Source organism: Bombyx mandarina, chromosome 13 (genome assembly GCF_030267445.1).
Source record: "Bombyx mandarina strain Sakado chromosome 13, ASM3026744v2".
NCBI classification, from domain to species: domain Eukaryota; kingdom Metazoa; phylum Arthropoda; class Insecta; order Lepidoptera; family Bombycidae; genus Bombyx; species Bombyx mandarina.
In genome coordinates, this window is record NC_143220.1 from 12,409,555 (window position 1) to 12,437,363 (window position 27,809).

Genomic DNA, 27,809 nt, shown 5'->3' on the forward strand with positions numbered 1-27,809 from the left:
TAAGCGTTAAAAATCCTATGTTACGGATAGGGGCTTTATTCTACTTATATACGCCATTGATTACCGGCGGAGTGAGGGGAGGACGTACGTATTTAATGACGCGTATACGTCGGCGTATTCTTGCACAACGGCGATAAAGTGTTGTGCAGTGGAGGCAGCGCGAATGGCGTCGCCCAAAGCGTTAACGCGCTCAAAGTTGATCGACTGAAAGAAGTCGATCGCTAAAGCGAGATTTTCGGACGCGGTCGGAGGGCAAGTCGCGGGAGAGGGACGAGTCGCGGGGGCGGGACGAATCGCGGAGGAGGGAGTTGTAGCCGTGTTCGTGTACGGCAGCGGTTTTGCCCAGGCCGAGACACTGGGCACCGCCGCCGGAACGAACGCTGGCTTAGCCTGCGACGCAGAGGGTGCCGAGGCTTTGATGTCTGGGCCGGAAGCTCGGAGGCGGTTTTGGCGGGCGACGCGGCGATTTATTTTAGGGGCTCGGGGGCAACCACGGTAATTCGCGGGGTGACCCTGTGTTCGACACAGGACGCAGCTAGGCGGTTCCGTCGCGGTTTTTTGGTCGCGAGCGCAGAGGGCCGTGGCGTGATCGCCCAAACACTTAACACATCGGGGGCGCGCGTGACAGTTACGGGAAGAGTGCCCGTACAATTGACAGTTATGGCACTGGCTAGGAGTGCCTTTTTTATGGGGGACTTCGATGGCGATACCGGAGAGCCTACCATCCATCCGTCGATGAGGCGGGAGCGAGGTCGACCTCCATGTCCAAGTCAGAGTCGGAGCACGAGGAGGCGGGTGCAGGCGACCTACGAGCAAGTGTAGGTGTTTTAGAGGGCGCGACGGAGGCCGCGGATGATCGCTCAGCTGAAACGATGGTCACGGCGGACGACGCAGCAGCTTTTCTCGCCAGTATAGGCGACACGGGAGCGGCAGGCACGACAGAGGCTGCGGTGCTCAATGCAAAAGCTCTGCACGCAGGTACAGGCGACGCAGGAGCAGCGAGCGCGGCGGAGTCCTCGAGAGGGTTCGCAGTGTGATTGGCCTTGAAGGCCAGAAACTCTGAGGCGAGCTGTGGGTGGCGAAGTCGGAGGAATTCCGCGAATACAGCGTCCATGATCGCTGAGTACCCAGGTGGGGCGGCCCCGGGTCTTGAAACACTCGCCTTGCGGCGAGGCCCCAACTTCTCGGACCTGAGCGGTTCTATTGAACACAGGTGGCAATGCGGCGCGATTACTACAAGACAAAGAAAAAGCACAACAAAACAGAAATTACAAAAAGAAACAAAACAAATAAATACTTGCAGGAAAACACTTTGTCGGCAAATGTTCCACGAACACAAAAATAACTAAAACAAAACAAATAAAAGCTTCCAGGAAACACACTTGGTCGGCAGATGTATCACGAACACAGGCCGCGCGAACAATGGCCGGGCTAACAAAAGCCGGGCGTACAAAGACCGGGCGATCGAGTGGACGATGAGCACGTCCGCACGTGACGGGTGCCTCTATCGGAATGGCGTCAAAATGACCTCCGTGATTTTGAATACAGGCCTTCAATCTGCGCGGCCAGTCGTCTATCGCAGCACGAACGAGGTCCATGTCAATATCGGCGGCTGCCATAATCAAGGATGTCTTGAGTGACTCCAAATTGGGATGAGGCTTTGAGCACGCCTTTTCCTCCAAGTGTTGCCATATTTTGTAATCTAACAGATTCAAATCTGGACTGGAAGAGGGCCAGTCTTCGTGCCGGATGAAGTCGATTTCACGCGCCGCCAGCCAGTCTTGTGTGCTCTTCGCTCTATGAGCTGGCGACGAATCTTGTTGGAATACCCAGTGCCTGTTATTGAACATGGTATGAGAAACAGGTTCCACAAGGTTCGTCCGGACTGTATTTTGATACACAACTGCATTCGTTTTTACACCTTTCTCACAAAAATGTATGTTAAGCCCCAATAAGAAACTCCCAACCATACCATGAGCGAGGATGGAAAATGACCTCGTTGGACACATGAAATACGGTTGCTCGCTTCTTCACTACTGTGTGCGTACACCTTATCATTTTGTTTGTTGTAGCTCTCTTCTACGGTAAAAAATTTTTCATCCGAAAAAAGAATTTCCCGATATTTTTTTCCCGCGTACCGCTTCAACAAAGCGCGGCATCTCTTCAGTCTCAGGTCCATTAGACGAGCATTCAAACGATGTCCTGTTTTTCTTCGATATGCCCGAAGCCCTAAGTCTTCATTTAACACCCTTTTCACCGTGGTTCTGCTTAACCCCATCTGAAGGGCCAACAGTTTTTGCTTACGTTTGGGATTTCTTTGAATTCGCGCCTTCACAGCTTTTATCACTGCTGGAGTCTTAACAGACCGAGGGCGACCACTTCTTGACCTGTCATCTACACTAGAGTCTTCATTGTATCGTTTGATGGTACGATAAACGAATCTTTTGCTTATATTCAAATTTTTCAGTATGTTAAAAATTTGAATTGGCGCGTAACCGCAACGATGCAACGCAATAACTGCAACACGGTCTTCTTTAAGCGTCCACTCCATATTTAAAAATGAGTAAAATTCTAAAAGTATACATTTTTATTTTCATGAACAATTCGAAATTCGAATTCAATAAACTTTTTTGTGGCCAGCATTCTAAAAGAAAAGTTTTTACTGTGTGACAATACTTATGACCTGACTAGTTAGTATGAGGTAGCGCCCTCTGTGAATTGATATTTTAACTTCACGTATATCCTAAATTAAAATTCACTATAAGAGGTTTCATACACACGTTAAATTAAAACATCTCACAGATGGCGCTGTATTAAAAATAAAATACTTTATACATATGTTTTAAAGTATGTAGGAACTGAGCATTCTGTCTCACTTTTTCTATCGATCTTTCTCACTTGCTTGCTCCCTACTCTCACTCCATGGCTAGTTGCTTCATGCTACATTCGCCCTGTCTTACTCTCTCAATCGGTCTCGATCGCTCTCTCTCTTTTTCGACACTTCCGTAGCATACCTACGTGACGTTACATCTGTAAAAATTTTACCCTCATGCGCCTAAAGAAGTTTCACTTCAAAATCTCATTCTTCCATAACGTATTCACACCAAGCACTTGACCTACTTTAAAGAACACAGGTTACTATGTTACACGACACCTCTTGAAGTAAAACAAAAGAGTTCGAGACTGTGTTGGAACATTTTCCAGCTCACTTGATCAATGTGACTTCGATGTGCCCTTTATCAAGAAATGGGTTTTACAACCTTCGCTTTTACTCCGCTTCACAATATATTATTCCTTTTCAAATCGATCTCCTAACGTCTAGTAGATCGTAACCTCATTTATCAAGATAGAGCAATAATAAAGTAATAGAGTAAATCTGAAAAACGGAGGCCAATTTCTGTTGTAACTACCCAATAAACTATCGATATATCAATTCGATCATTCGTCGTCGATTCTGATAAACATTATAGGATCCGCACCTAATTTTTTTTTAATAAAAGTTTACCTAAGCTAGAATAAGAAAACGTGGTGGTTATCGTATCCCACTGTAAATGAATAACTTCAATTCAAGAGTATATTTATTACTACTGTGAACTCATTAATTTACTCGTCAACCGAAATAAAATAAATATTTAAGTGTAGCATTTGTAAAAGTTATTTTTATTGCTTTAGATCAAAGAATATTATTACTCTTCATTAACGAAAAGACGAGAGATCCCGCCAAAACGAATCTTTCACGTCAAATATGAATACAAAGGGAAACGCAATGTTTTCAGTTGTGTGACATGTTTTATTACTTTTATTGAAGGCCTTTTTACTCCAGATCAAAAACTGTTCCTAATAACTAATAGCGCCTTATTGATCGCATGTCATCTGTAAAGACGCATCAACGTAGGAAATGGAAATGAATTCGCTGCACGTAACTTCCCGAATACTTTTAAAAATTCTACTGTGTGGTCATTTTCTACCATTGCGAGATTTTTATGTTCAGTCTCATCCAACACGCAAACACGTTGGTGTTAATTTAAAATTCCTTTTATTTTATTCCACTATCAATGCCATCCCTATTAATTTCATTTCATTTAATTATGATTAAAAACTGTTCAAAATGAGACCTTAGAACTCATGTCTCAAGGTAAGTAAGTGGTGGCATTTAGATAGTAGGTAGATGTCTGTGGACTCCAATAGCCACATAAGACCAGGTGGGCCGTGAGCTCGTCCAACTATATAAGAAATAAATAAAAATTAATAAATCATTTGATCACATTGAATTCGATTCAATATTGAACTGGCGGGAACGTGAGGAGCAAATTGTATGGATTGTTTTACCTAAAAAAAAAAAAAAAACCTAAGAGATAGATAGTTTTATTTTGTTAATTTAGTATTTCATTGGTTTTAAATTTGTAATAAACTTAAAAGGCTTATTATTAGGCATATTAACTGTTTAGCATCTGTAAAAGTGCACAAGTATGGAACAAAAGAACAAAGCGGCTATGCATGGTTTCTCGGTCTTCCAAAAAGTCCATTGCAGTCTCAGTAAATAATTACCGTTCTACGCATACTTTATTTTCATCTAATTTCATCCCAATTGATTAAAATTCTAAAAATGTCAACTTCGCCTAATTTCATCCATATAATTCTTAGCTTTATATTATTTTTTTAAAGCAGAATAAATGAAACATTTACATATTGTAGCTATCATATAAATGATACCTTCGCCTTTCCTGTTAGGAAAATTGAACTAGTACTCAATGTTGACTTTGTTGACAGTTCCAAATTTTGACAATGAAAGTAGAAATTCTGCAGCAAATTCAAAATAAAATCATAAATTTTCATCCCATTCATTAATAATATACTAAACATAAACGTGAAGTGAAATGAAAGAAGTAACAGCAGCACCTCGTGACTGCTTAGCCTGCAGAATTGTTGGATCAGTAGGTCTTATCGGAATTGGAGGCTATTTGGCCAATTGCTCATGGAAACAAAAAACCATCCTCGGGAAATACGCAATGTCTTTTGGCTCTTTTGGTTAGTATGATTTAAAAAATCTAAAAGATAAAAATTCATCATCATTCTCCTGCCCTTCTCCCAGTCATCTGGGGTCGGTACCTCTTACACATATCGCCTTTGACGCAAACCATCCATTTGTTCTTAAGTCTACCTCTGCCTCTAAAGCCTTCCACATTCATTGTTATAACTCTCTTACTAACCTCATTGTCATTTCATCTCATCACATGTACATATCATCCCATATCGCAATTATCAACTTGTCTGTCACAGGTGCCACTGTGAGACTTCCTCTAACATATACCATATACCACCACAAGCGTGCGGGCGCCTAAGAATACCCCTAACCCAAACTTAGCTCATGGGTGTCATAGAAAGCAACTAAGAGCCAAAACCTAACCAAAGCCAATACAACTTAGGCCCAAGGTCAACAAAAGCATTCCCAAAGAGGGTTGAAGTCGCAAGCGGCCAGTCATAAAAATTCTGCCAAAACTTGAGCAACTTAAAAGATAAAAACTATAAACATTAATAATTTTATAATGTTGGACATTATCCCAGTAAATTACAATAGAAATTTATACAATATTGGTTCCTATGTTGTGTAACATAGAAAAAAAAACTAAGTCGAAGAAGCACATTGTACTAATAAATTTAAGGAACTGGATCTTCTTGAATCTTCTTGAATGAGACTAAGTTTTCATTTTATCTTAAATTTTAACACTGTCTTTACATAATTAGTACAATATTGTATTGATGGGAATGTTATGACCTGTGGCAATTGTTAGTACCACACTACCTGACTTTTTCTACTTCATCTGATTGCTAAAATGCTAATAACACGCAGACTCCAACCAATTTTTTGGTCGACAGCAGTATTCTAGTTCTGGTATTTATTTCATGTGTGTCAGATTGTTAATATTAACATTAAATTGGACTGATAATCAAAAATTTTTAAATCTGTAATTGTATTTTTCAGGTTTCATTTGCCTTGGAATAGCGAGGTACAAGCAAACGTTCCCATTTCACAAACAACCTGCGGAAATCTGAATGAGGCTATTATTTTGTAAATATTGTATGAAGGTGTAAATTAGTGTATTTAAAAATAAGTGAAAGAATTGAATTAAGTTAACAATGAAGATGCACAATGTCATTTGTATTAAAAAAAAAGTGATTACGTAGTAACGCCATCTCTTGACACTTCAAGTAATCAAATTGCCGTTCAAAATCCTGAAACCAAACCCAAATGGGTACACAAACTAATCAGAGATGGCGACCTATTACATTAAGTATAAATGTTATTTCTTTACAATTGCATGTAAATTTGCCTCATAACGATAACGATTATAGGTAAACAATAAAAAATATTATTATAGTCAAGTGATACTGTTGTTTTAATTACTACTTTCTTAGAGGACACTATTGGTCATTAGAAAGTTTGAATCTAGCTGAACGCACTGTTCACTTTCTTTTCTCGCTAGTCCTCAATACCTCGTGTAGTGTGAATCCATTGATGAATATGGTCCGTCTAGGGTTAGACTATAGATAGGCATTCTCATATTTTTTTCAGCCTGTTACAACTTTTGATCAGCTAAAATATTTAACAGCAACTGAATAAAAAAAATTTTTTTTCTACCTATACTAGTAACCTCGAGGGGTTATTCTAGATTCACCGGGCTAGTAGGTGAGCTCACGGGGCTCAAACCGGGAGCTGTTGCTAACACTGACCCAAGCAAGAGCAGTGCTTCGCAAAATCTATCACCGGATCGGAAACGCGACCCTATGAGAAGATCCAGCGAGAAACTCTGGGCTGTGTCTATGGGTTAATTTACTCGCCGAGCCCTTTGTAACAAGCGACGGGTTCGGCGAGGACGGTGACTGGTGCTTGAGGTACCTAAAAGCACCGTTAATGGATCGGGAGGATCCGTAATGACGTGTTTAATTCAAAATCAATATTGAATCTGATCATATCTTATAGCTAAAAACATAATAAACAGAGATACCTATATTTTTTTATTGGTATAAATGAACCGCTTATGTTATATCGATACAAGTCACAAATTTTCGGTAGACAGCGGCCTGGCATTGCTGACGTCCATGGCGACGGTATCCGCTCACCATCCGGTGGACTGTATGCTCTCTGCCTCCAAGGACAATAAAAAAATCTGACTGCCCATCATAAAGCATGAAGACAAAATCTCTATTGTACTAAATATCGGCTGCCGCACCCTTCGAAACGGCTTCGCGGCAGATATAGCCATCTTTGTATCCTTGACGTATTTCTTTGTTTTTCAATCTGATTTAATCTGATCTGACTCGCGTAATACATAAAAAGAACACAGTTTAAATGATCCAATCCGGGCGTAGATTCAGCAAAGCTCTGTTCTTGATAGGACAGATGTTCGAAAATTATCCCAGGTTGAGCCTGGGCACTTAGCAAAACGAAATGACAATAGATGGAGTCGGACAGAGACTTGATGGTGGCCGAAATTGGTGGGTGAGGTAGTGGTACCAGAATCTCGGCACGACCGGGCCGATAAGATATTTGGGACGACGTAGATGAGAATGGCGGGCGTTCAAACATTATGGCATAAAAAAAGGCGAGGACTATGCCCAGCAATGGGTACCAAAGGGCTGAAGATGCTAAGCCCCGTAAGCCCGCCCACCAACTAAGTTGAAGCCAGAATAGCCCCTCGAGGCCAATGGCAGATAGGTAGATAAAAAAAAGATTCAAAACATTTGAATATTTACAAGCAAATAACTTTTTTTGAATAGTATATTTTTCCTTTATGGAGTTAGTTGATTGTGAACACACCCGGTTCTGCATTATGCTACAGCTACGGTAGTACGCCAAAACTACATCGGCAGTCCTAATAATGTCTCTTGGTTTCGGTCAGACACCGCGCCCAGTGCCAATCTTATTCTATGTAATATTACTTATTGTTAAAACGTAATTTTGTGTTTGTACTTTTAATTTTTCTTGTTAAAAAATATGATGTACATTATTGATATGGTTTTAATGAATGAACTATTAAAAACCTTTTTGTTTCTCTGCTATCACGCTATTGTGTCAATCAGTGGGTGTCAAAAAATGGAATCTCAGAATTTGAAGTTCGGCATAATTAGTAACATTGGACGTTACATATACATCGGGCGTCTTTCTCATTGAACACATACTCTCACCTTAATACGTTACCTTTTTTGCCAATCTATCCTTATAAAAACGTATACCTACTGGTGGTAGCATTTTGTGAGCTCGTATTGGTAGGTACCACTTCATCATAGTCTGTTACTCTGTGCAGAGCAGTCGTAGTCATGTGGAATCCTTAAAGCCTTGACAGCTGTTCTCCATAGTTCGCGAACTGAGACTTTGCTCACTACCCTGTGTCTAATTTCTATAGTTTCCGCTAACCACTCAACACCAGATTGATCGTGAACTTGTCCACTCATCCAAACGATACAAAAAAAATGTACTCACTTTAATTCCCATCTAACATACTAATCTCTAATTGACACTAAAATAGATCGTATTTTTAGTGTCATAAGAACATTGTAGGACAGAAAATCGTTTGTCGTATCACGAATGGCCGTGATTTCGTCGTGTTTCGCATTCCGTGTCGTTAAGTAATGGATGTGGCGCAGTGCCTTGCACGCGATTGCTTCGACGCAATAAAGACAACATCTAATTGTTGTAGGAATCTTTGCGAGTTCGATGTTTTACAGAGTGTCCGGTTGTTTCATTTTGTTCATTTTTCGCTGGACAATGTCGATTCCTATCTTGTATTTGCTATAAATATGTGACTTTTATAATTCGATCTTGAAGTTAAAAAGTGTAGTTATTTAATTTAAATGTTACAAAAACACGTAACGTAAACTTTATTCTAGTTATTCTGCTCAGGATCATAAACCAAAGTATTAAAATTAAATCTTGAAATTGATGAAAGTTATATCGAAAGCTTGCGTATAAGATACAGTCAAGTCTATAAAAAAGTGTTAAAAAGAGAGGAGCTTTTTAGAGGGGCTTAGAATCGCGAGCTTCTTTTATGTAAACATTTTCGAATTCTTGTACTTTCAAATTGCATAAGAACTAACTTTTTAATGCAATCAACATCAGTATCACTTGCTCCTCATATTAAGTGTTTTCTGGAACCCACTGATAGGTACGCCAGCGTCTTTTCTGTACTATTGCTGATGCATGAGCGACGCTGACTACTTACAATCAGGTAGGCCGTAATCTCGTCTACTTAATGTGAATGCCAGCATACGATTATCTATGTGGCTGTGATGGTAGCTAACATAAAACAAAAGATATTTGATAAATTCCTGAGTCACGCTAACAAGTTTCAAGATAAATATGCCTATTTACATGTTTCGAATATTCACATTTTCTATCAAACAATTTCGCTCGCTCGAAGTATCTTCCCTTGGTCATTGCCTCTAAAAACTTTTTAATTGTATAGCTAAACGGGTATGCGACTCTTAAAATCGGAACACATGATTGATTCGCAGCAGAAATAGGCAGTCAATGATATCAATCACTGCGTGTTCATTGAAGTTTTATTTTTTTCCAGTAGATCAACAGATGGACTCCCGGTACGATTATGCAGATAGATAAATTTTTGAATTGAATGTATTGTATGAAATAACATATGAAGTAATGTAACGATTGCAACTATACTTTTTGAACCCCAGTTCAGGCTTGCCTCACGACAGAAGTACACACTGTGATGGTATCATGCAATCATCAAACAACAATAATAATATTGCTTAGAGTTTTGAATAAATATATGATTATAATACTTGCGTCTTCATCTTGCATTTAATTTCAATCAATCACTTAATCAATGAGTGGTTTATCCTGAACTTTTAAGACTGTTTATTTAATTTTTTAACGTTTTACAGAACACTTCTCAGTTCAGTGTGAATCTTGACAAAGGCCTCTAACATTTTCCATTGTTGTCTGTCTTTAGCAACCTTCCTCCAGTTAGGACTGGCCGTCAACTTTACCTCATCCTCCCAGCTCATCCCTTGCCTTCTTCTACTCCTTTGACCGTCTCTAAGGTACCATCCGGTGATAATTTGATGCTTTGCGTTTAATTTATATATTTTAAAACAATCTAAGTTTCCTATTGTTTTAACGGTTTGTTTGGTTCGAAGAAATGTGTCTCTGGCCGCGTTCTTCTAAGCCAAACATACACCTTAGTACTTCATTGTTCATAGTGACAAAGGCCTCTAACATTTTCCATTGTTGTCTGTCTTTAGCAACCCTCCTCCAGTTAGGACTGGCCGTCAACTTTACCTCATCCTCCCAGCTTATCCCTTGCCTTCCTCTATTCCTTTGACGGTCTCTAAGGTACCATCCAGTGATAATTTGATGCTTTGCGTTTAATGTATATATTTTAAAACAATCGAAGTTTCCTATTCTATTAACGGTTTGTTTGGTTCGAAGAAATGTGTCTCTGGCCGCGTTCTCCTAAGCCAAACATACACCTTAGTACTGTAACAAAATTCTCGACTCAGATCACGAAGTAGCGTCGGGGTAAACAAGTCGCGTTAATGATAAGGCAAACGACGCCGCCGCCCAGTCGCGCGCGCCCTCCCGCCCTAGGCACGTCTCTGCTAAGCATCAAAAAGAGCAGATTTTATTTTTTAAATATTATTTCTCTCGATGGGTAAGTACATTTTTATTAACATTTAATAGATTTATTGATCGATTTCAAAAAAAAAAAACATTGTGCTTCTGTAATGCACAAATTTTTGTGCATTACAGAAACCTTTACTTAGCCTGCAATAAAACTTTTTATTGTTATAAACAATACACTGTATATAAATATGTATGTACGAGTTTATACCTATTGGTCATTGTGTTCATGTTGTAAAATATTAATGTTAATCTGTTACTTGCCGTCAATATGCTCAAGTTCCGGCTCGCCTTCCGATCAACTATGAAAATACCTGTGGATTTTTAACCGATCTCGATCGACTTTGGTTGTCCAATTTCAGAAATATATAATTTCTTAAATTTTAACTCTATTGAAAAACTATTGGACCGGTGTTTTTTTATTTGTTCTGCTTAATTCATTGTTATTGCCCTCGATTGATCAAAATTATCAGTAGCAACTTTAGTACGTGCACTATATTGTACATTTTCAACAATAAAAGCGATTTATCAACAACAAAAAAAGTGAATTGCAAAAACAATGAGTAACGGCAAATCTAAAACGCGTGCAAGAGAACGGATCGATGTGACTATTACACGTAGCTAATTCTGTTATCTGACAGATAAGCCGTGGGCAGATCCACACGCACCCGGCGGGACGCCATGGGAATACGATTACGAAGAAATTCACAAAAACTTCGAGACTACAACTATAGGAAGGGTAGCTAGACCTGAAGCCATGACAGCTCCGCGTGGGGTCCCCGCCTGGGACGAATACCATGGTAATGCGTTGAGCGCTGCTTTAGGAGCTGTGGGGGGCGCCACGACCGTACTACTGATTGTAGCCGTGGTTCTGATGTGGAGGAAGCCAAGACGACGGCAATTACCGCTCTTAGCGCCGATGGACATCGGACATAACGTAAGTTTATTTTTAATCAATCACACTCTGAAGTATTTTCTAAAGAAAATCAAAACCCAAACGATATCACTGCGCATTTCAATATTTCACTGATTACGAACAACTATAAAGAGCAGTAGTAGTGATGATTCTCAATAGGATAACTTTAAGAAATCATGATTAATTGTACTAATATTTTTGAAAAACGCGCAATGTAAGTCGCTTAAAAATCAACTGGCGTCATGTCAACGCACTGAAACGCTACGGGGGGTGTCGACCAGCAGTCGAACTCGCAAAAGATAGTTTTACTAAATCGACAAGTATTTATTATATACATATATATCGTCTTTTCGCATTAAAAGTTTACAATTTCTAAAAACATTCGGAATTGTGTTAATATGCGGTCATTTGGTATTACCAGTTTTTTCTCATAAATACTGTCAAAAAGCGTGGTTTGGTTTGAGTTTTTTTTTTTAGTTTACCTATGTTTTGACTACTATTAACAAAATTAATACATAATTTTATCTTACTTTAAAAAACAAATAATGTAACTGGTAAAAAATAAATGTTGCAAAGATGATTAATATTAAAAATATCACATGTTAAACTTTTAAAACGCTCTCCTGTAAAATTAGTAAGTTTTGTGAGATTAAACAGTTTTAATGCGAGAAGATGATATATTTATTTATTTAATAAGTATATACATATTTAAATTTATTTACGTTTGGCTGAGCATTGTGAATATTGGTTATGTATGGGTAGGACTTTATTCGCTTTCGTTTTCGGGAACCTTACAGTATAGCCTACACTATGCTAACTTATTAAATAAAAACCGGCTTACAGTTAATACAACTCACAGCTGATATTAAAATAAAGATGGCCGACAATAAACACATAATTCGCAAGATCGCAAAAATCGCAATCATTTTTGTAAAGCATTTTTTTTGGCGGATTGTATGATATTCGCCTGTCATAATCTTTAGCAGCACTTGTTGTTTATAAGCAGAACAAATTGTGAGGCAGGGAGGTTCGTCAAAAATCGAATTGAATAAATTATGTTGATGTTTATCGACAACCTCATTGGACGGTCTGTTTCCTTAAAGAGAACAATCTCATCAACATATTAAGCTATCGATTTTTAATAATTAAAACGTTTTCAACATATTGTACTCTATCTGTAACGCCACAATGAAAACTTTTTAGTTTATCGCATATTTTATTACACTTCGTGTATTTATTTACATTGGCGGACTTAATGCCAAACGTAGTGCAGAGTAAATAGTGGTAGGTGCAATAAAATTTATATTAAATTACAAATACATACACAAAATATATATATACACAATGACATATACATATACACATACATGCATACATATAATATTACATATAATAATACATATAACATTTACTAGTCGAGCTCGTTCTAAAGCCGGGTGATACGTGGTGAGAACGATATCTGGATACGCACTGCGGATGAACGCACTGGTTCTAGGCAGTATGGCTCTACTGCAGCGGCTGGCGAAGCGATGGTAAAAAAATAAAAAAACATAACACAAAACACTTCTCATGGCACACACGGTACGGCCCTAATCACTGTCTACTTTTACGGTTTAATCTCGCATTTTTATTTTCTAGTTTACTACATTTTACTGCAGTCTTTAGTCGTTAATGACCACGAAAGCTGTATAGTATTTCAAACGTCGGAAATAACGTATTATGACAACAAGTAACGCAAGATTCAACCTTAAAAGTAGTTTTAGATATGTCTTCGAATCGCGAATATCGAAAAAACTAAAATATTATTAGCTTTTGTTGCAATAGTATATTTATAAGGTATATATAAAAAACGTGAAATCAAACCGTAAAAATAATTATAATGTGTTAAATTCTTATTTAACTTATTAACGTTGGCGAAAACTATTTGCAAGAGTAGTGACTGAACTAAGAAAAAAACATGCGCTATACAAAGCATACTTAATAACAGAGCGGGATAGAATAGATAGATAGATTAAACACATTAAAGCCTACTTAATTAAGCTACTAATAATAATAAAAAACAACTGTAATTTCTCACGTTTTAACCATATCGAGCAAATTGTAGACCTTTTCCTTGTTTCTACGCGCTACAGATTTTTTTTATTGCTTTGATGAGTGGACGAGCTCACAGCCCACCTGGTGTTAAGTGGTTACTAGAGCCCATAGACGTCTACGACGTCAATGCGCAACCCACCTTGAGAAAGTTCTAAGGTCTCAAGTATAGTTACAAGTAGATATAAAGTTTTATAATTAAATTAAATACGTGAGAGCGAAATTAATTAAATACTAAACGAATCAAGAAAGTAGCAACCGACGGCCGGAATGCTGATTAAATTTTAGGTCACATCTTAGACGTTGACGTAGTAGCTAGGGAATTTTCCTTCATCCAGCCAGCAGATCTGCAACTTTATTTTTTTTCTGCATTTCAATCAGAGTTTATCAAACTTTGTAGGATGGACAAATTTAGAAGGTATTGAAACAATTTAATGACGTATCTAAATGATGCCATGTTCTTCGCATTAAATAGAAGTTTATTTCTACAATATCACCGAATGTGAGTAGGCACTTTTTCCCCTAACTTTTTTTTAGTGCCTTTGTAGGCAGACGTATCTAAATGATTTCTTTGTAGGATGGACAAATTTAGAAAGTATTGAAACAACAAATTTAGAAAGTATTGAAACAACTTAATGACGTATCTAAATGATGCCATGTTCTTCACATTGAATAGTAGTATTTTTCTTCAATACCATTGAATGTGAGTAGGGACTTTTCCCCTTAACTTTTTTTTAGTGCCTTTGTAGGCAGACGTATCTAAATGATTTCTTTGTGGAATGGACAAATTTAGAAAGTATTGAAACAACAAATTTAGAAAATATTGAACAACTTAATGACGTATCTAAATGATGCCATGTTCTTCGCATTGAATAGAAGTATTTTTCTTCAATACCATCGAATGTGAGTAGGCACTTTTACCCCTAACTTTTTTTAGTGCCTTTGCAGGCAGACGTACATACGGCCCACCGGTTGGTGAGTGGTTACCGTCGCCCATCGATTCAGCAATGCCAGCGGCACAGCCAAGCCGGTGCCAACCGTTAAGTAGTCTCCACAAGTCTCGTTTGATAAAGGACATTTACATAATGTCAACTGCTCCCGTCATCTTAAAACACCCTTAGTGTAATCAGTTTAATTCAGATCCACAAGCTTCGGCTGTCGTCTATCAGTCATTCAAGGTACCCTTTCGGTCCAGGTCAAGAGGTTGAGATATCTATACATATAAATAAAATTGGAGTGTCTGTTTGTAATATTGAAATATCCGCTGTTTACTACATGAATATGAATATATATACGGTACATACACCAAAATATATTTTTTTTACAATTTTTGTCTGTCTGTCTGTTTGTTTCGGCTAATCTCTGGAACGGCTGGACTGATTTTGACGAGACTTTGACTGATAGGTAGCTGATGATATAAGGAGTAACTATGGCTTTTTTTTTTAACTAGCATCGCCCCGCAGCCTCACCCGCGGTACGAAAATAACCGCGAGTAACATCGCGGGACTCATCAACAATAAAATTTAATGTTTCCGAAGCGAAGCGAGGGCGGGTCGCTAGTATTTCATAAATACTAAAGGATCCATGAGGATTTCAAAATTGATTATTGCCTCACTACATCGTACGCGCTCTCATTACGCTGCGGTCACCCACAACACTTCGCTTGAAAGCCTCGAGAAATCTAATTATGTCTCTGAAAGTAATCTGCTTCCAGTAACATCCACATGGACCTATAATTATATCAGCGAGTGTATCGATCAATAATCTTTTATTATGACTACGATTGTTTATGTTTTACAATTAAACGTAAATTCAGTGCTTTGTTTTTTATTTTTCATTTACCATAGGTACTTTATTTTATTCTTGGTTAGAAGGATAAAGTAATACTCGTAGTTGATGGCAATGTTTCGATTTCCCATATTGAGCACAATAAGGATAAAGAGAATTTAGATGTATTCTCAAATTTGCTTAAACTCTTTCACCTCGACCTCCTTGGTTCCATTGCGCTCATCCACAATGCGTTTTCAGGGACGATTTCTTCCACGCACCATTCGAGTGTAGAACGAACTCCTCGTTGGTTCTTCCTGAGCACCGTGCCGTGACCGTTTTTCAAACGTGAATGCGTAGCTAATTACAAATACAGAAACAAGTATTCTTTCAATGGTATTAAGAAACTTAACTAAACTTTTTGCTAGTGGTACGACCTCTTGTGAGTCCGCACGGGTAGGTGCCACCACCCTGCCTATTTCCGCCGTGAAGCAGTAATGCGTTTCGGTTTGAAGGGTGGGGCAGCCGTTGTAACTACACTGAGACCTTAGAACTTATATCTCAGGGTGGGTGGTGCATTTACATTGTAGATGTCTATAGGCCCAGTCACCACTTAACACTAGGTGGGTTGTGAGCTCGTCCACACATCTGAGCAATAAAAAAAAACTTTAAAAGCTAAGTCTTTTCAAGCCGCGTTTGAAGAATGACATGTCGTCACGCATCCTCTCTGTAACCGAGACAGGGAACACATTGCCCGTGGAACTCATTGCCCGGAGAAGCCCGTGAATGAACGGAATGTTTCGACGTTATTCAAATAAGCAGCTCTCTTAGAGATTAGAAGAGTATGTGTATGTAAGGAAAAAATAATTATTTAATTTTATATATTATTTATATCAATATAATATATTCGTTATAAGCAATAAAACAATAGAATCCAATAGGCCTTTATATCGAAGAAAAATAAGTAAATGTAGTAGATGGATGACTATGGAAGGGTAATTGAACGTGAATCAATGATTTTTAATATTCGTTTGCGTCAGCCTTTTTTATTTGATTTCGTCTAGTTGTTTTTTTATTGCTTACAAAGCTGAACGATCCCACGGATCACCTGGTGTTAAGTGGTTACCAAAGTCCATAGACATCAACAACGTAAAACGGATAACTCCACCCTTCTGGTTTGTTTTTTGGAACGAAGTTACTTATCGCGCGTTGTGAAAGGGGGCTAGACGGAAAAAATTCTTACGAAAAGTTGTCACGACACTTTTTAGATCCGTCATTCTGACCAATCAACGTGTAGGCGCTTATCGCGTGACATTGCTCGTATCCGATTGGTCCGCGTAATGAGTACAGTTTCTCGAGATAGCGTTTCAACAATAGTAATTTAGTTCTTTTTTGTTTTGTTTTTAATTGTTTTTTTCTTCTTCATAATGCCGTAATTTATTATTATAACTTAAAAAAAAATTACAATTCCTTCACTAATTAATCGAAAGGAACTTCGTTCCATCCGGGTGTCCCTTGACACCTCTGAAGTTTTTTTTTTATTAAACGATGTTTATTCCTTCATCGTGGAGGTCATTCGTTAACATCTGTAAAGTGCGTATTTCATTAGTAAAATCGATACGTACTTGGGGGATTCGCCAGCAGTTCGCTCGATACGAATGCACCGGCCGTCTTATCCTTAAGGCCACGACAACTTCAAAATATGCTTTACTAGCGACCCGCCCTCGCTTCGCTTCGGAAACTATAATTTATTATTGATTTCTCCACTATTTAATGGATGTTATTATACATATAAACCTTCCTCTTCAATCACTCTATCTATTAAAAAAACCGCATCAAAATCCGTTGCGTAGTTTTAAAAATTTAAGCATACATAGGGATATAGGGACAGAGAAAGCGATTTTGTTTCATACTATGTAGTGATTAAGGATAACTTAAATACCACTGGTCAGATCTTGTTAAAATTTAAGTCGGAATACATGTCATTACATTTTTAAAACTACGCAACGGATTTTGATGCGGTTTTTTTTAATAGATAGAGTGATTGAAGAGGAAGGTTTATATGTATAATGGGACGACAGTCAATCAAGAATAATCAAAATCGATTCAAACCTACTATAAAGTTTGCAGGAAACACACATAAACATGCATACTGACATACGATACTGTCAAATTGAGAACGTCCTCTTTTTTTTTTAAGTCTCTTAAAAAGGCACTGAGCTGTTTTGACTTAAAATGACTTATAATTATTAGATAGAGCCGTATATTTCTATCACAGAACGAAACGAATTAACGTAGAAAGAAAATGCCTTGAGTTCGTTATAGAAAAACTAATTTCCGGCGCTTCGTTGTGTCCGAACAAAACTCAATAGCTTTAAATTACTAGTTACAACCTATTTTCCTAACGAGAACACGGCGGGGTACCGAAATTACATAAATTAAATATCGATGTTATAATTGAGTTTGCAAAGAAAATTCACCATAACCGATAAGTATCGTCTTCTTCTTCTTCTTCTCAGTCGTGTCACTCTTGACAGAGTGGTCGTGATCGTCATGTAGTGTTGGAAGGGGCAGACTTGATACGTCTCACGATGTCGCACCATCTCTCCCTGCTCGAGGCCATTCTACTGCACTCATTTAGGGGACCTCCCACTGCATATTATATAATATTGTCTTATTTTAGTTTTACAGGTACGATTATTTTAGGTTTTATAAAAACGTCGATTGTATTGCCTTACCGCTGTTATTTATAAATAATTGAAACAATAAATTACGAAAACCTTTTTAAAGCTGATTTACGTCTCAACAATTCGATGGGCATTTAAGTCTTGTCACGAATCGATTCTACATCATCTTGTGTTCTTAGCGATTGACCGGAATTAGTTCCAAGCGCTTCGGTAAATATGTTCGCAAAGATACTTAATCAGAGAGAAGTAATTTTGCGATATCAGCCTCAAGAGCTCGTTAATATAATCGAAAGAGTATGCAAAAGTCCGTAAAATTAAAAACTAAAAAGAGTATTATTTTATTATTAAGAGTGTTTTTTGTTCGTGTTGGTCAAATAAAACTAATGTTGGTGCCATTGTTTTAAAATTTGCATACATTTGATGTTTATTGTATTATAATCTGATCATTTAAAAACTAAACAAAACTATTATTATCAGTTTCAACAATTTTATTAAATTAAAATTTATTTACCCCACTTATTTAGTTCTATTTTATCAATATTTATATATTAATTTCTCGATCTAGTCATCCAAATGCTCTGACAAAAAATACTTCCACTAAAACATAAACAATAAATAAAAAAGGTAGAAGAAGAAGAGGTAGAGGAATAAAGAAGCCTAAAAATTTGAATCTTGATATAAAAAAAAAAACTTTATTTTAATTAATAAGCTAAGGTCACTTTGTCCTGAGATACCCCTTTGCGCCTTACATCTCACTGATCACACACATGTAACACATAACCTTCGATTCTATACATAGATATTCCGTACCAACAAACTCCGTCGCTTAGGCTATGGCTGTTGGTTTTATCGGTGTGCCTTGAAGCGATATTTTGTTCGCGAAACCGACGATTACGTCCGTGACATTTGACATTTATCGAAAGCGACCTGCCGGAGTAACGTGGCCATTATGAAGGAAATATACTTTATAGTTTTACCTTTATAACCGTCCAGCGATAAAAAGCTTGGGGATCCCGTGGTCATTGTGCTTAGTGCGAGTTTTTTAACGTTCTCGATAGCGTAAAAGTTAACTCAGTATTGTATGGAACGTTTGTCTACGTTTGCCGCTAGGGGCGCTGTTCCAACTGCATACAGATTTGAGTTAACTTTTACGTTATCGAGAACGTTAAAAAACTCGCACTAAGTACACTGATGGACAATTTGCTGCGTGTGGTCGTATCAAGTGGTGGGACTATACTATTTAATTATAAAATTGATTATTTCCATCAATTTCACGCCTGGTAACTTGTCGCTCAACATTATTTTTCTTTCGTTGTAGCTCTGTTTATTATATTTAGCATTTAATTGCAAGGTATCGACAAGGTGATTTGTTTAGTCTCTTTTTCCCATGAATTGATTCCTAATCTATTTGTGCGGTTTTCAAGTAAACGCTTTAGATGCGTCGCAAAAAAAAAACAAAGGAAAACCGAATTCTGTGAAGGATATAAAATAAAAATACGATCATTTCGCAGGAAAATTAAACTAACGTCCAACAAACTTTGGAAAGTTCGGGAATTGTTTTCTCAGAACGACGTTGACATTTAAGATAATTGAATGCTCAGAAATGAAATTTTACTATACGGTGTGTATAACGTCGGGGGAAATTAAATGAGGCAGCACAAACGTTTGTAATTTGGATGTTATCTGATGAGGTAAAAGGAGCAGCAAAACGTACACGGCGCTTGTAAGGATTCGCTTAATTTACCTATCAATGTGTGTTCGTGAAAAGGGAACTACTTTATGTGAACGTAGCTAATTAATTCGCATCTGTTTACAATTAAATGGCAAATGGATCACAAAATCTTTACCCAAAACAGAAATTGTGTTAATAATTTAAAAATAGATGTGTGGTGTCGCGGGAAACCGAATAGGAACGAAGTTCCTTATTATAAAAATATTAATTTTAAATTCTATTCGAGGTATAAAGAAAATAATTATTCGGGTATACATTTTTTATTATGATTTTTTTATTGATAAAAAAAAACTACTTTACAAAGTTATCAAATTTATTTTATTCACAATGATTTATAAAAAATATATAAGAATAATATACAAAGAAACAGCTATTTATATGAATAACATCACAACTTGTGTTTTTATACACAATACATAAATAATAAAAATCTTACGTTACGGACTTTTTTTCCCGATTACCCCTCCGCATCGTCCCATAAGGAACTTCGTTCCATAAAGTGACATAATTAAAACACAAAGTCTGTACTCTGAAGTAGTCGTGGCCTACGTGTAAGACGCCCGGCGCATTCGTATCGAGCGATATGACGGCGACGGTGTTCGAATACCGCAGGAAGCTACCAATTTTTGTAGTGGAGCACGTACTTAACGAATGTTCTCGATTCAATTGCACGGAGAAGGTATAGCATAGTGTAATAAAAATGAAACCTGCAAAAAAAAATTGGGTGATTACTGGTAGGGTATCTTACGAGTCCGTACGGGTAGGTACCAGTACCCTGTTTACTGTCATTTTATTATCTCCAACGTTTAGAATATTGAACAGCTTTCGTAGTCACGGACGTCTAGTGTTATTCGTCGATATTTCAATATGTTGTGTTGAATACGCAGACTAATAGGTATAGGAACTTATTCCAGCCCGAATAATTGACGAGTGCTTCTATACTAAGCAGTACTTATTTATATTTCGCTGCCCATCGCTATAGGCAGCGGCTTGGGCCCCTGAAATTACTGATTTTCATGATAGACGGTAACACTCACTATCAGGTGGGCCGTATGCTTTTTTGCTTAATATAACAATAAAAAAAGAAAACTATACTAAATTAATGGCAGAACCTTAGGTAATTAGATCATTTAGTATACATTCGCTAAAGTTCAACCCTAATCATTATTACTCACTTCTACATCATGCAGAAATACAATCTTGAACAGCTCCATCTATCAAACAACAATGGAACTAATGCACGGAAAAGGTTTGAAACATTTTCTCGACGCATATAAAGGTATCACTCGCCGGCTTCGACCAAAGAGGGCAGCTACGGCGCGTAGCTACAGTTTTCTGTCGTAGAGCTCGTAGATGTCGTAGAAATAATTATGCAAATGAAAGGTAAAGTAATGCTTGACTGTTCGGTAGTCATCAGTCGGTTGCACTTCACAAAACTTCTCAGAGCTGCGCAGTACTTCTTCGCTTTTTCATATGCCGGTACACGGAGGGTCCCCCGTAGCGCTGATGACTCAGATTTCGAATTGAATTCCTATTCTAGCCTTCAGCGCGACGTATCATTTTAAAAAGAAACTTCATTCTTAAATAAGAGCCCGTTTTGTGAGTGCTCAATTTTCACCAGCCAATTGTCTTACTTATATTGAAGATCTTTTTTTTTTATAGAAAGCTGATCGACCTCACGTTCCACCTGGTCTTTTAAGTGGTTACTGGAACTAATACGCATCACAACCGAAGTGTCGTCACAATTATAATTTGCGTAATTACTCTTGTGAGTCCGTACGGGTATATACCACCACCCTGCTTATTTCTGCAGTGAAACAGTAATACGTTTCGGTTTGAAGGCAGCCGTTGTACATAATACTGAGTTAGAGCACATGTTTCAAAATTTATACCGGCATTTACGTTGTTGATGTCAATGGCCTCCGGTAACCACTTAACACCAGGTGGACCCCGGGCTTATCCAACCAACTTTGTACTAAATAATAAGTTCTAAATAAAAAAAAGTTAAATAACAACAAACAAACAATAATTATTTTACATCTTCTAAAAATAACCTTTATCACCAATTAATTGTCTTAAAGTAAATTTATTTTAAATGGAATATTTGAGAAAATTGTGTATTGTGTGAGCCTACAGCTCCGAAGTACATACCGAAACAGATTATTTCATATCAAAATAATCTTATGTTTTAATACGATTTCAAAACAAGTCTACGTTTACCGATTCCTGGTCCCATGATTACTATTTGGGCCCGGCCAACAGATGTGGGTGTTATGGAATTTTAATGAACAACTCTAAAATATTCAAAGCCAGCCTGACGTCACGACGGCCGCCAACACATACGACACTCGCTGCACACTCCCTAACAAAAGCTATAAAAGTTAAAACAAACATTCGTCCAATTGTGTAGCCGTATCTACATCCACGTACAAACAACTAATTATTACGTTCAATAACGTTACGATACCTAAATGACTTTGTTTTTACCACGTCCTTTGTATTTGTCGTAATTCAAAGCGAAACATTAAATTGAAAATGGTGACCATGAACTAATGTTGTAATTAATGTATTTAAATAAACAAGGGAACGTTTTTTTTTTATATCTTTTGCTGCGTTCTCAATATATTTTTTAGAAAAATGACAACCATTGTCGCAAAAACATAATTGATATGTGAATAATAACATTTTCGTTTTGATATTAAATCTATAGTACATTATCTATATTAAATCACCTTAAAAATTGAAGTCAGTTAAAATCAATAATATTATTTTAGAAGTTCCTGCAACTAAGCCTGGTCTAACTAAGTAGCCTTAATATTGTTATCGGTCAATAACAAATGATAAAGCTTATCGAAGACCTTCAGGAATCACCCAAAATTTCGGAGTTTTCCTCCACGGAAAATTAATTATTACTAATAAGTAAAGACAAAGATAGATATATAGATAGAGATACAGATATACTTAAAGATAGTTACAGATACAAATAGAGATAAAGAGCTTGAATTGTCTTGAAGTAAATTTATTTGAATCTTATTTAGTCGTAATGTGCTTAGACTATTCAAGTTCATGTTATTAATCATATGTTTTACCAAAATCGCTTTCAATAAATCATTCTCGAATGCTTTCTCTGGTTATTCAAGTTAACAAATGACGTGTTAAACAAAAAAAGTTAATTAATTTTAAGGTCGCTTGTCGAACAAGTAAACATTTCTAAGAATCCAAATTAAATTATTCGAATATTTAAGTAAAATAGTATAGAAGAAAGCTTAATCCAACGATTTCCTTTTACTAGTACCTTGAATATTTCTTTCCTAAAAATCGTGTTAGTGAAGTCAGTGTAATTTCCTATCGGATCCCCTAGTTCCGCAAGCAGAACACCCAATTCCCTGTCCACTTTCCGTTAAGAAATTCTCTTTACATTTCCGTTCTCTATATTACTCGTACTTCCTTATTTGTAATGTGTTCGTGTATTATTTTCCTGACTACGGCTGTGCTGTAAAAGACTTTGTCACTCGAATTATAAATGAAAATTTTCTAGTAGTTCGCCTCGGTAAATCAGTTTTTGGGTTCGTTCTGGCGAGGCGGGGGTGCGGTAGACATGGAGGCACTTGCGGGACGCGGGGGGAGGTACTTGCGTCACTCTGATCGATGCAGCACTTGTTGCCGCCTTCAACAGGCATCAAATATCTAAATATTACCGCACGAACAACCAACACCTCCTATTGTTTCGTAAAGCCTGGTATTCTCTGCGCTCCTAACAATATTTATATTTAATAACTTATATCTTTTTTATAACTTAACAGTGAATTAATGCTATGATTAAAACATGAATTATTTACTAAATCGGTAGTAGCAATAAAATTAATTATACGATTTTATTTGTTAGTTCAACTTGCAAATATGATTATGCACTCGAATTAAACATCCAGGTAGGCACATGGAAACTATAACAATAAGAGCAAACCGTTTCGTTTGACACTACAGTATTACGGATAGCATTCATTTGTTATTGTGATTGTCGACTTTGCTGTATCGGGCGGTACGGCTTAAATTAGAATGTTCAAGTACCGATTTTGCAGCTCGGATGTTGAAGAATAGTCACGCAGACGCTGTTTCATTCTAAGCTCTTTAACATTTTAGCGCTCTTTATTACAACACCAACGGTCGAGAAAGGTTTATTCGGCAAAGAACTCAACTTTTGTTAATGTTGACTACGCATTTCGAGCAAATTGCAGAATCCGAATAAAAGGTCCGAAATAAGGAAATCGTTTGTCAGATTTGATATGCGTAAAGATAAATTTCCTCTCAGAATAGATTTTGCCCGTTGAGTATTCTGCATTAAAGATTATCTATAAACACAATCGAAAGAGACAACCAGGAATAGGCCAAAAAGCTAAAAAGCCACCAAATATTGCTTATTCTATTTGATGTTTTTTTGATGTTATTACTTTTTTCTAAAGCCTAAATCTTTCGTATATTTTCCTATAAAGATTATGTATATAATGGCTGCTATGTTTTCTACTTTACGAACAAGGAAAATATGCGTAATGTAAAACGTGCTCACATTGTGCTCTGAAATAATTATATTGAACAGAACAAACTGCTGTAATCTTTATCTATATTTTCTTAAGTTTTTTTTTTTGATTCATGTAAGGTACGCGCGTATTAATTTTGAGCTCCAGTGTAGTCGCTTCACTCGTTACAAATACTACAGAAGTTTTACCAAGCCAGAATTCTTTCAAGTTTAAATATTTAGCAACATACATCGAAGCGTGACCCGGTTTCCCTAAGTCTATATATATATAAAAAAGAATTGCTGTTCGTTAGTCTCGCTAAAACTCGAGAACGGCTGGACCGATTTGGCTAATTTTGGTATTAAATTATTTGTGGAAGTCCAGGAAAGGTTTCAAAGGTAGATAAATATGAAGTGGCTCAGAATTAAATAAAAATAAAAATTTTGTTTTTCCTTTGATGTGTTCCCCGTCCGACGGATTCCTTTTGTTTGTTTTAAAGTTTATTTTATACAAAAGTTTAGGACTTTCATTTATCGATTTAGGCACTACGAAGTCTGCCGGGTCAGCTAGTTATAAATAAAAACTAAAATTGTTCTTTCGAAATGACCCATACGATCATATCTTCTAATATATAAAATTCTCGTGTCACAATGTTCGTTCCCATACTCCTCCGAAACCGCTTGACCGATTCTCATGAAATTTTTTATGCATATTCAGTAAGCCTGAGAATCGGCTACTATCTATTTTTCAACTAACTTATTTTTTTTTTATTTGGACTTTTTTTTGTTATAATGAGTCGTGGTTGAATTTTTTTTTTTTTTTTTTTTATTGCTTAGCTGTGTGGACGAGCTCACAGCCCACCTGATGTTAAGTGGTTACTGGAGCCCATAGACATCTACAACGTAAATGCGCCACACACCTTGAGATATAGTTCTAAGGTCTCAGTATAGTCACAACGGCTGCCCCACCCTTCAAACCGAAACGCATTACTGCTTCACGGCAGAAATAGGCGGGGCGGTGGTACCTACCCGTGCGGACTCACAAGAGGTCCTACCACCAGTAAATACGCAAATTATAATTTTGCGGGTTTCATTTTTATTACACGATGTTATTCCTTCACCGTGGAAGTCAATCGTGAACATTTGTTGAGTACGTATTTCATTAGAAAAATTGGTACCCGCCTGCGGGATTCGAACACCGGTGCATCGAAGTGAGGTTGAATGAGGTTTTGTTATTTTTATTATATATTCCCTCATCGTTCACAGCACTGCATACCTCTTTCCCTCATGTACCACATCCTTACACACTTACAATAAGTTAGTTTTTTTTTCTACACTAGAAATTCCCTAGAAATCTTATATATGGCAAAACAATGTTTGCCGGGTCAGCTAGTATTTTATATTCGTTTACAAAGCAATTTACAGATTGTTAACAGATAAGTTAATTATTGTCATGGAAACGATGATAACGTATCGATGTCCATTAATAGGTACCTATTATAGTATCGCTCTTAATTAAATAAGTTGCTGAATGTTCGTTCATTTATAGCTATTGTTCGAAGTCATTAAGTAAAGTGTTTCGGCTGTAACAATTGAACAGGCGATTGCATTCCCACTAACACATGATCCGCGTCGTTTGGTTATTTACTTTCGGGAAAATAAACGTAATTCTTTTTAGTACGCTTATACTAGCCAGATCTTAGTGTAATATCAAGAATGTGCGATTAACTTGAAATTTTGTACAATTTTCAACGAAAAAAATAAACATTATTATTCTAACCTAAAATTCTGATTTCGGACTAATCAAGTTACTACTACGAACTAATAAAACTAAAGTTTTTTTTTTTTATTGCTTTCCTGGGTGGACGAGTTTACAGCCCACCTGGTGTTAAGTGGTTACTGGAGCCCATAGACATCTACAAGGTCTCAAGTATAGTTTCAACGGCTGCCCCACCCTTCAAACCGAAACGCATTACTGCTTCACGGCAGAAATAGGCAGGGTGGTGGTACCTACCCGTCCGGACTCACAAGAGGTCCTACCACCTATATTGATTATTAGTTTTTCTGGAGAACGATCATCAATTGCACGATCGTCGTTCGTCATTGATATTTATCATCAGGTGCTACTGAAGGTAATGGTTTTTAACATGGCTATTTAAAACCGCTTCGAAATTTTAATTTAGTTTGAGGTACCCCATTATTTCCATTCGCTAATTAAAAACACGTCTTTGCCAACACTGAACCCATATCCAACAAAAAAATCATAAATTTATCTTTCACAGTATCAATTGGAAGCTATCATTTGCTAATTATATTCGTTGAAATAAAAGAAATTTCTTAAACTGTTATTTTCTTTGATCTACCTATAACATACATGATTAAATTTAGCCACTTTTAACAGATTATTGGCAATAAGCGCAGCGACAATTCCACTAAGAATATCTACGTTGTGTCAAAAGTAATCCCATACTAAAATACGTTTATACAGCCCGTAAAGAGTCCTTAATACCGAGCGAAGCTTTAATCATAATTTTAAGAGCAATTTTAATTTTAATTTAACTATACAAGAGTAATATTGTTTTAATGAAAATTTTGTGTAACACATAAGTAAGTTAATAGGATTACATTTACTTTAAACAATAGAATGCATAGTATACGATACAGTATAAATACAGTCACAAAAATTTTAGATTAAATACCAATATGATCAATCGATCAATATTTGATAAATCCTTCTCATTACATAGATATACCCAGCGATTACGCAAGTTTAAAACGTTTATGCTTATATATAGTCGTCTCACAGAGCTTTCACTGGATCAATACACATTAAAATGTACTCGTATATGTGAACGTATCATCCCCTAGGCTTCCTATCAACGCAGTAATGTAACTTTGAAATCCAATTTAGAAGGTTATGTAAACAGTTTCTCGTTGATACTGGCTGGCCGCTTTCGATTTAATGTTTTGTTGCTTGAAATAGATAATGAGTTTAATGTTTGTACGTCGACCACTAATAAAAAAAGGATAATAAGTAAGTAAGGTTCACTTTGGGTACTCGGAGTTTAACATTACATTACAAGAGAACCCTTTTAGTGCAAGAAATAAACGCAATTGGCTCGTGACGTTATTCTAGTTCGTTTTGAAGGGCTGTCTGATGTATAAGCCAAGAAAAATTACCACATATATTTTCTTTTCCAGAATTTCTGTAAATTAAACTTTTGTGTAGAAGAAATCGATTTTAGCGATAAGACCGTCTATTGTAATTGTTTGTTGACTGTTTTGTAATGTTGTGTTTTGGTGTGCAATAAAGTGTATTATCTCTCTCTCTCTCTCTCTCTAATTGACCCACATCAACAGAAATTCGCAATTTATAAGTACTATATGATACTTCCATTATGTGTCGAATTTTTTATTCCACATTCAACCCATCTAGATCATATTGAAAAAACAAATGG

The 27,809-nt window shown here is 36.9% G+C and overlaps 1 protein-coding gene and 1 long non-coding RNA gene across 2 annotated transcripts in view; both read left to right on the forward strand.

Annotated features, from left to right (window-relative positions):
- Positions 1-4,750: 4,750 nt before the first annotated feature.
- Positions 4,751-6,388, forward strand: LOC149501651 (uncharacterized). The gene is made up of 2 exons (XR_016324077.1): positions 4,751-5,028; positions 5,984-6,388. It is a non-coding gene; the product is annotated as an uncharacterized LOC149501651 (long non-coding RNA).
- Positions 6,389-10,537: 4,149 nt separating this feature from the next.
- Positions 10,538-27,809, forward strand: part of LOC114241747 (synaptotagmin-5) — a 41,345-nt gene continuing 24,073 nt past the window's right edge. Inside the window, exons 1-2 of the mRNA XM_028172694.2 lie at positions 10,538-10,676; positions 11,287-11,582. Coding sequence (XP_028028495.1) covers positions 10,673-10,676; positions 11,287-11,582 — 300 coding nt within the window. The 5' untranslated portion in view covers positions 10,538-10,672. The remainder of the gene's footprint in view (positions 10,677-11,286; positions 11,583-27,809) is intronic.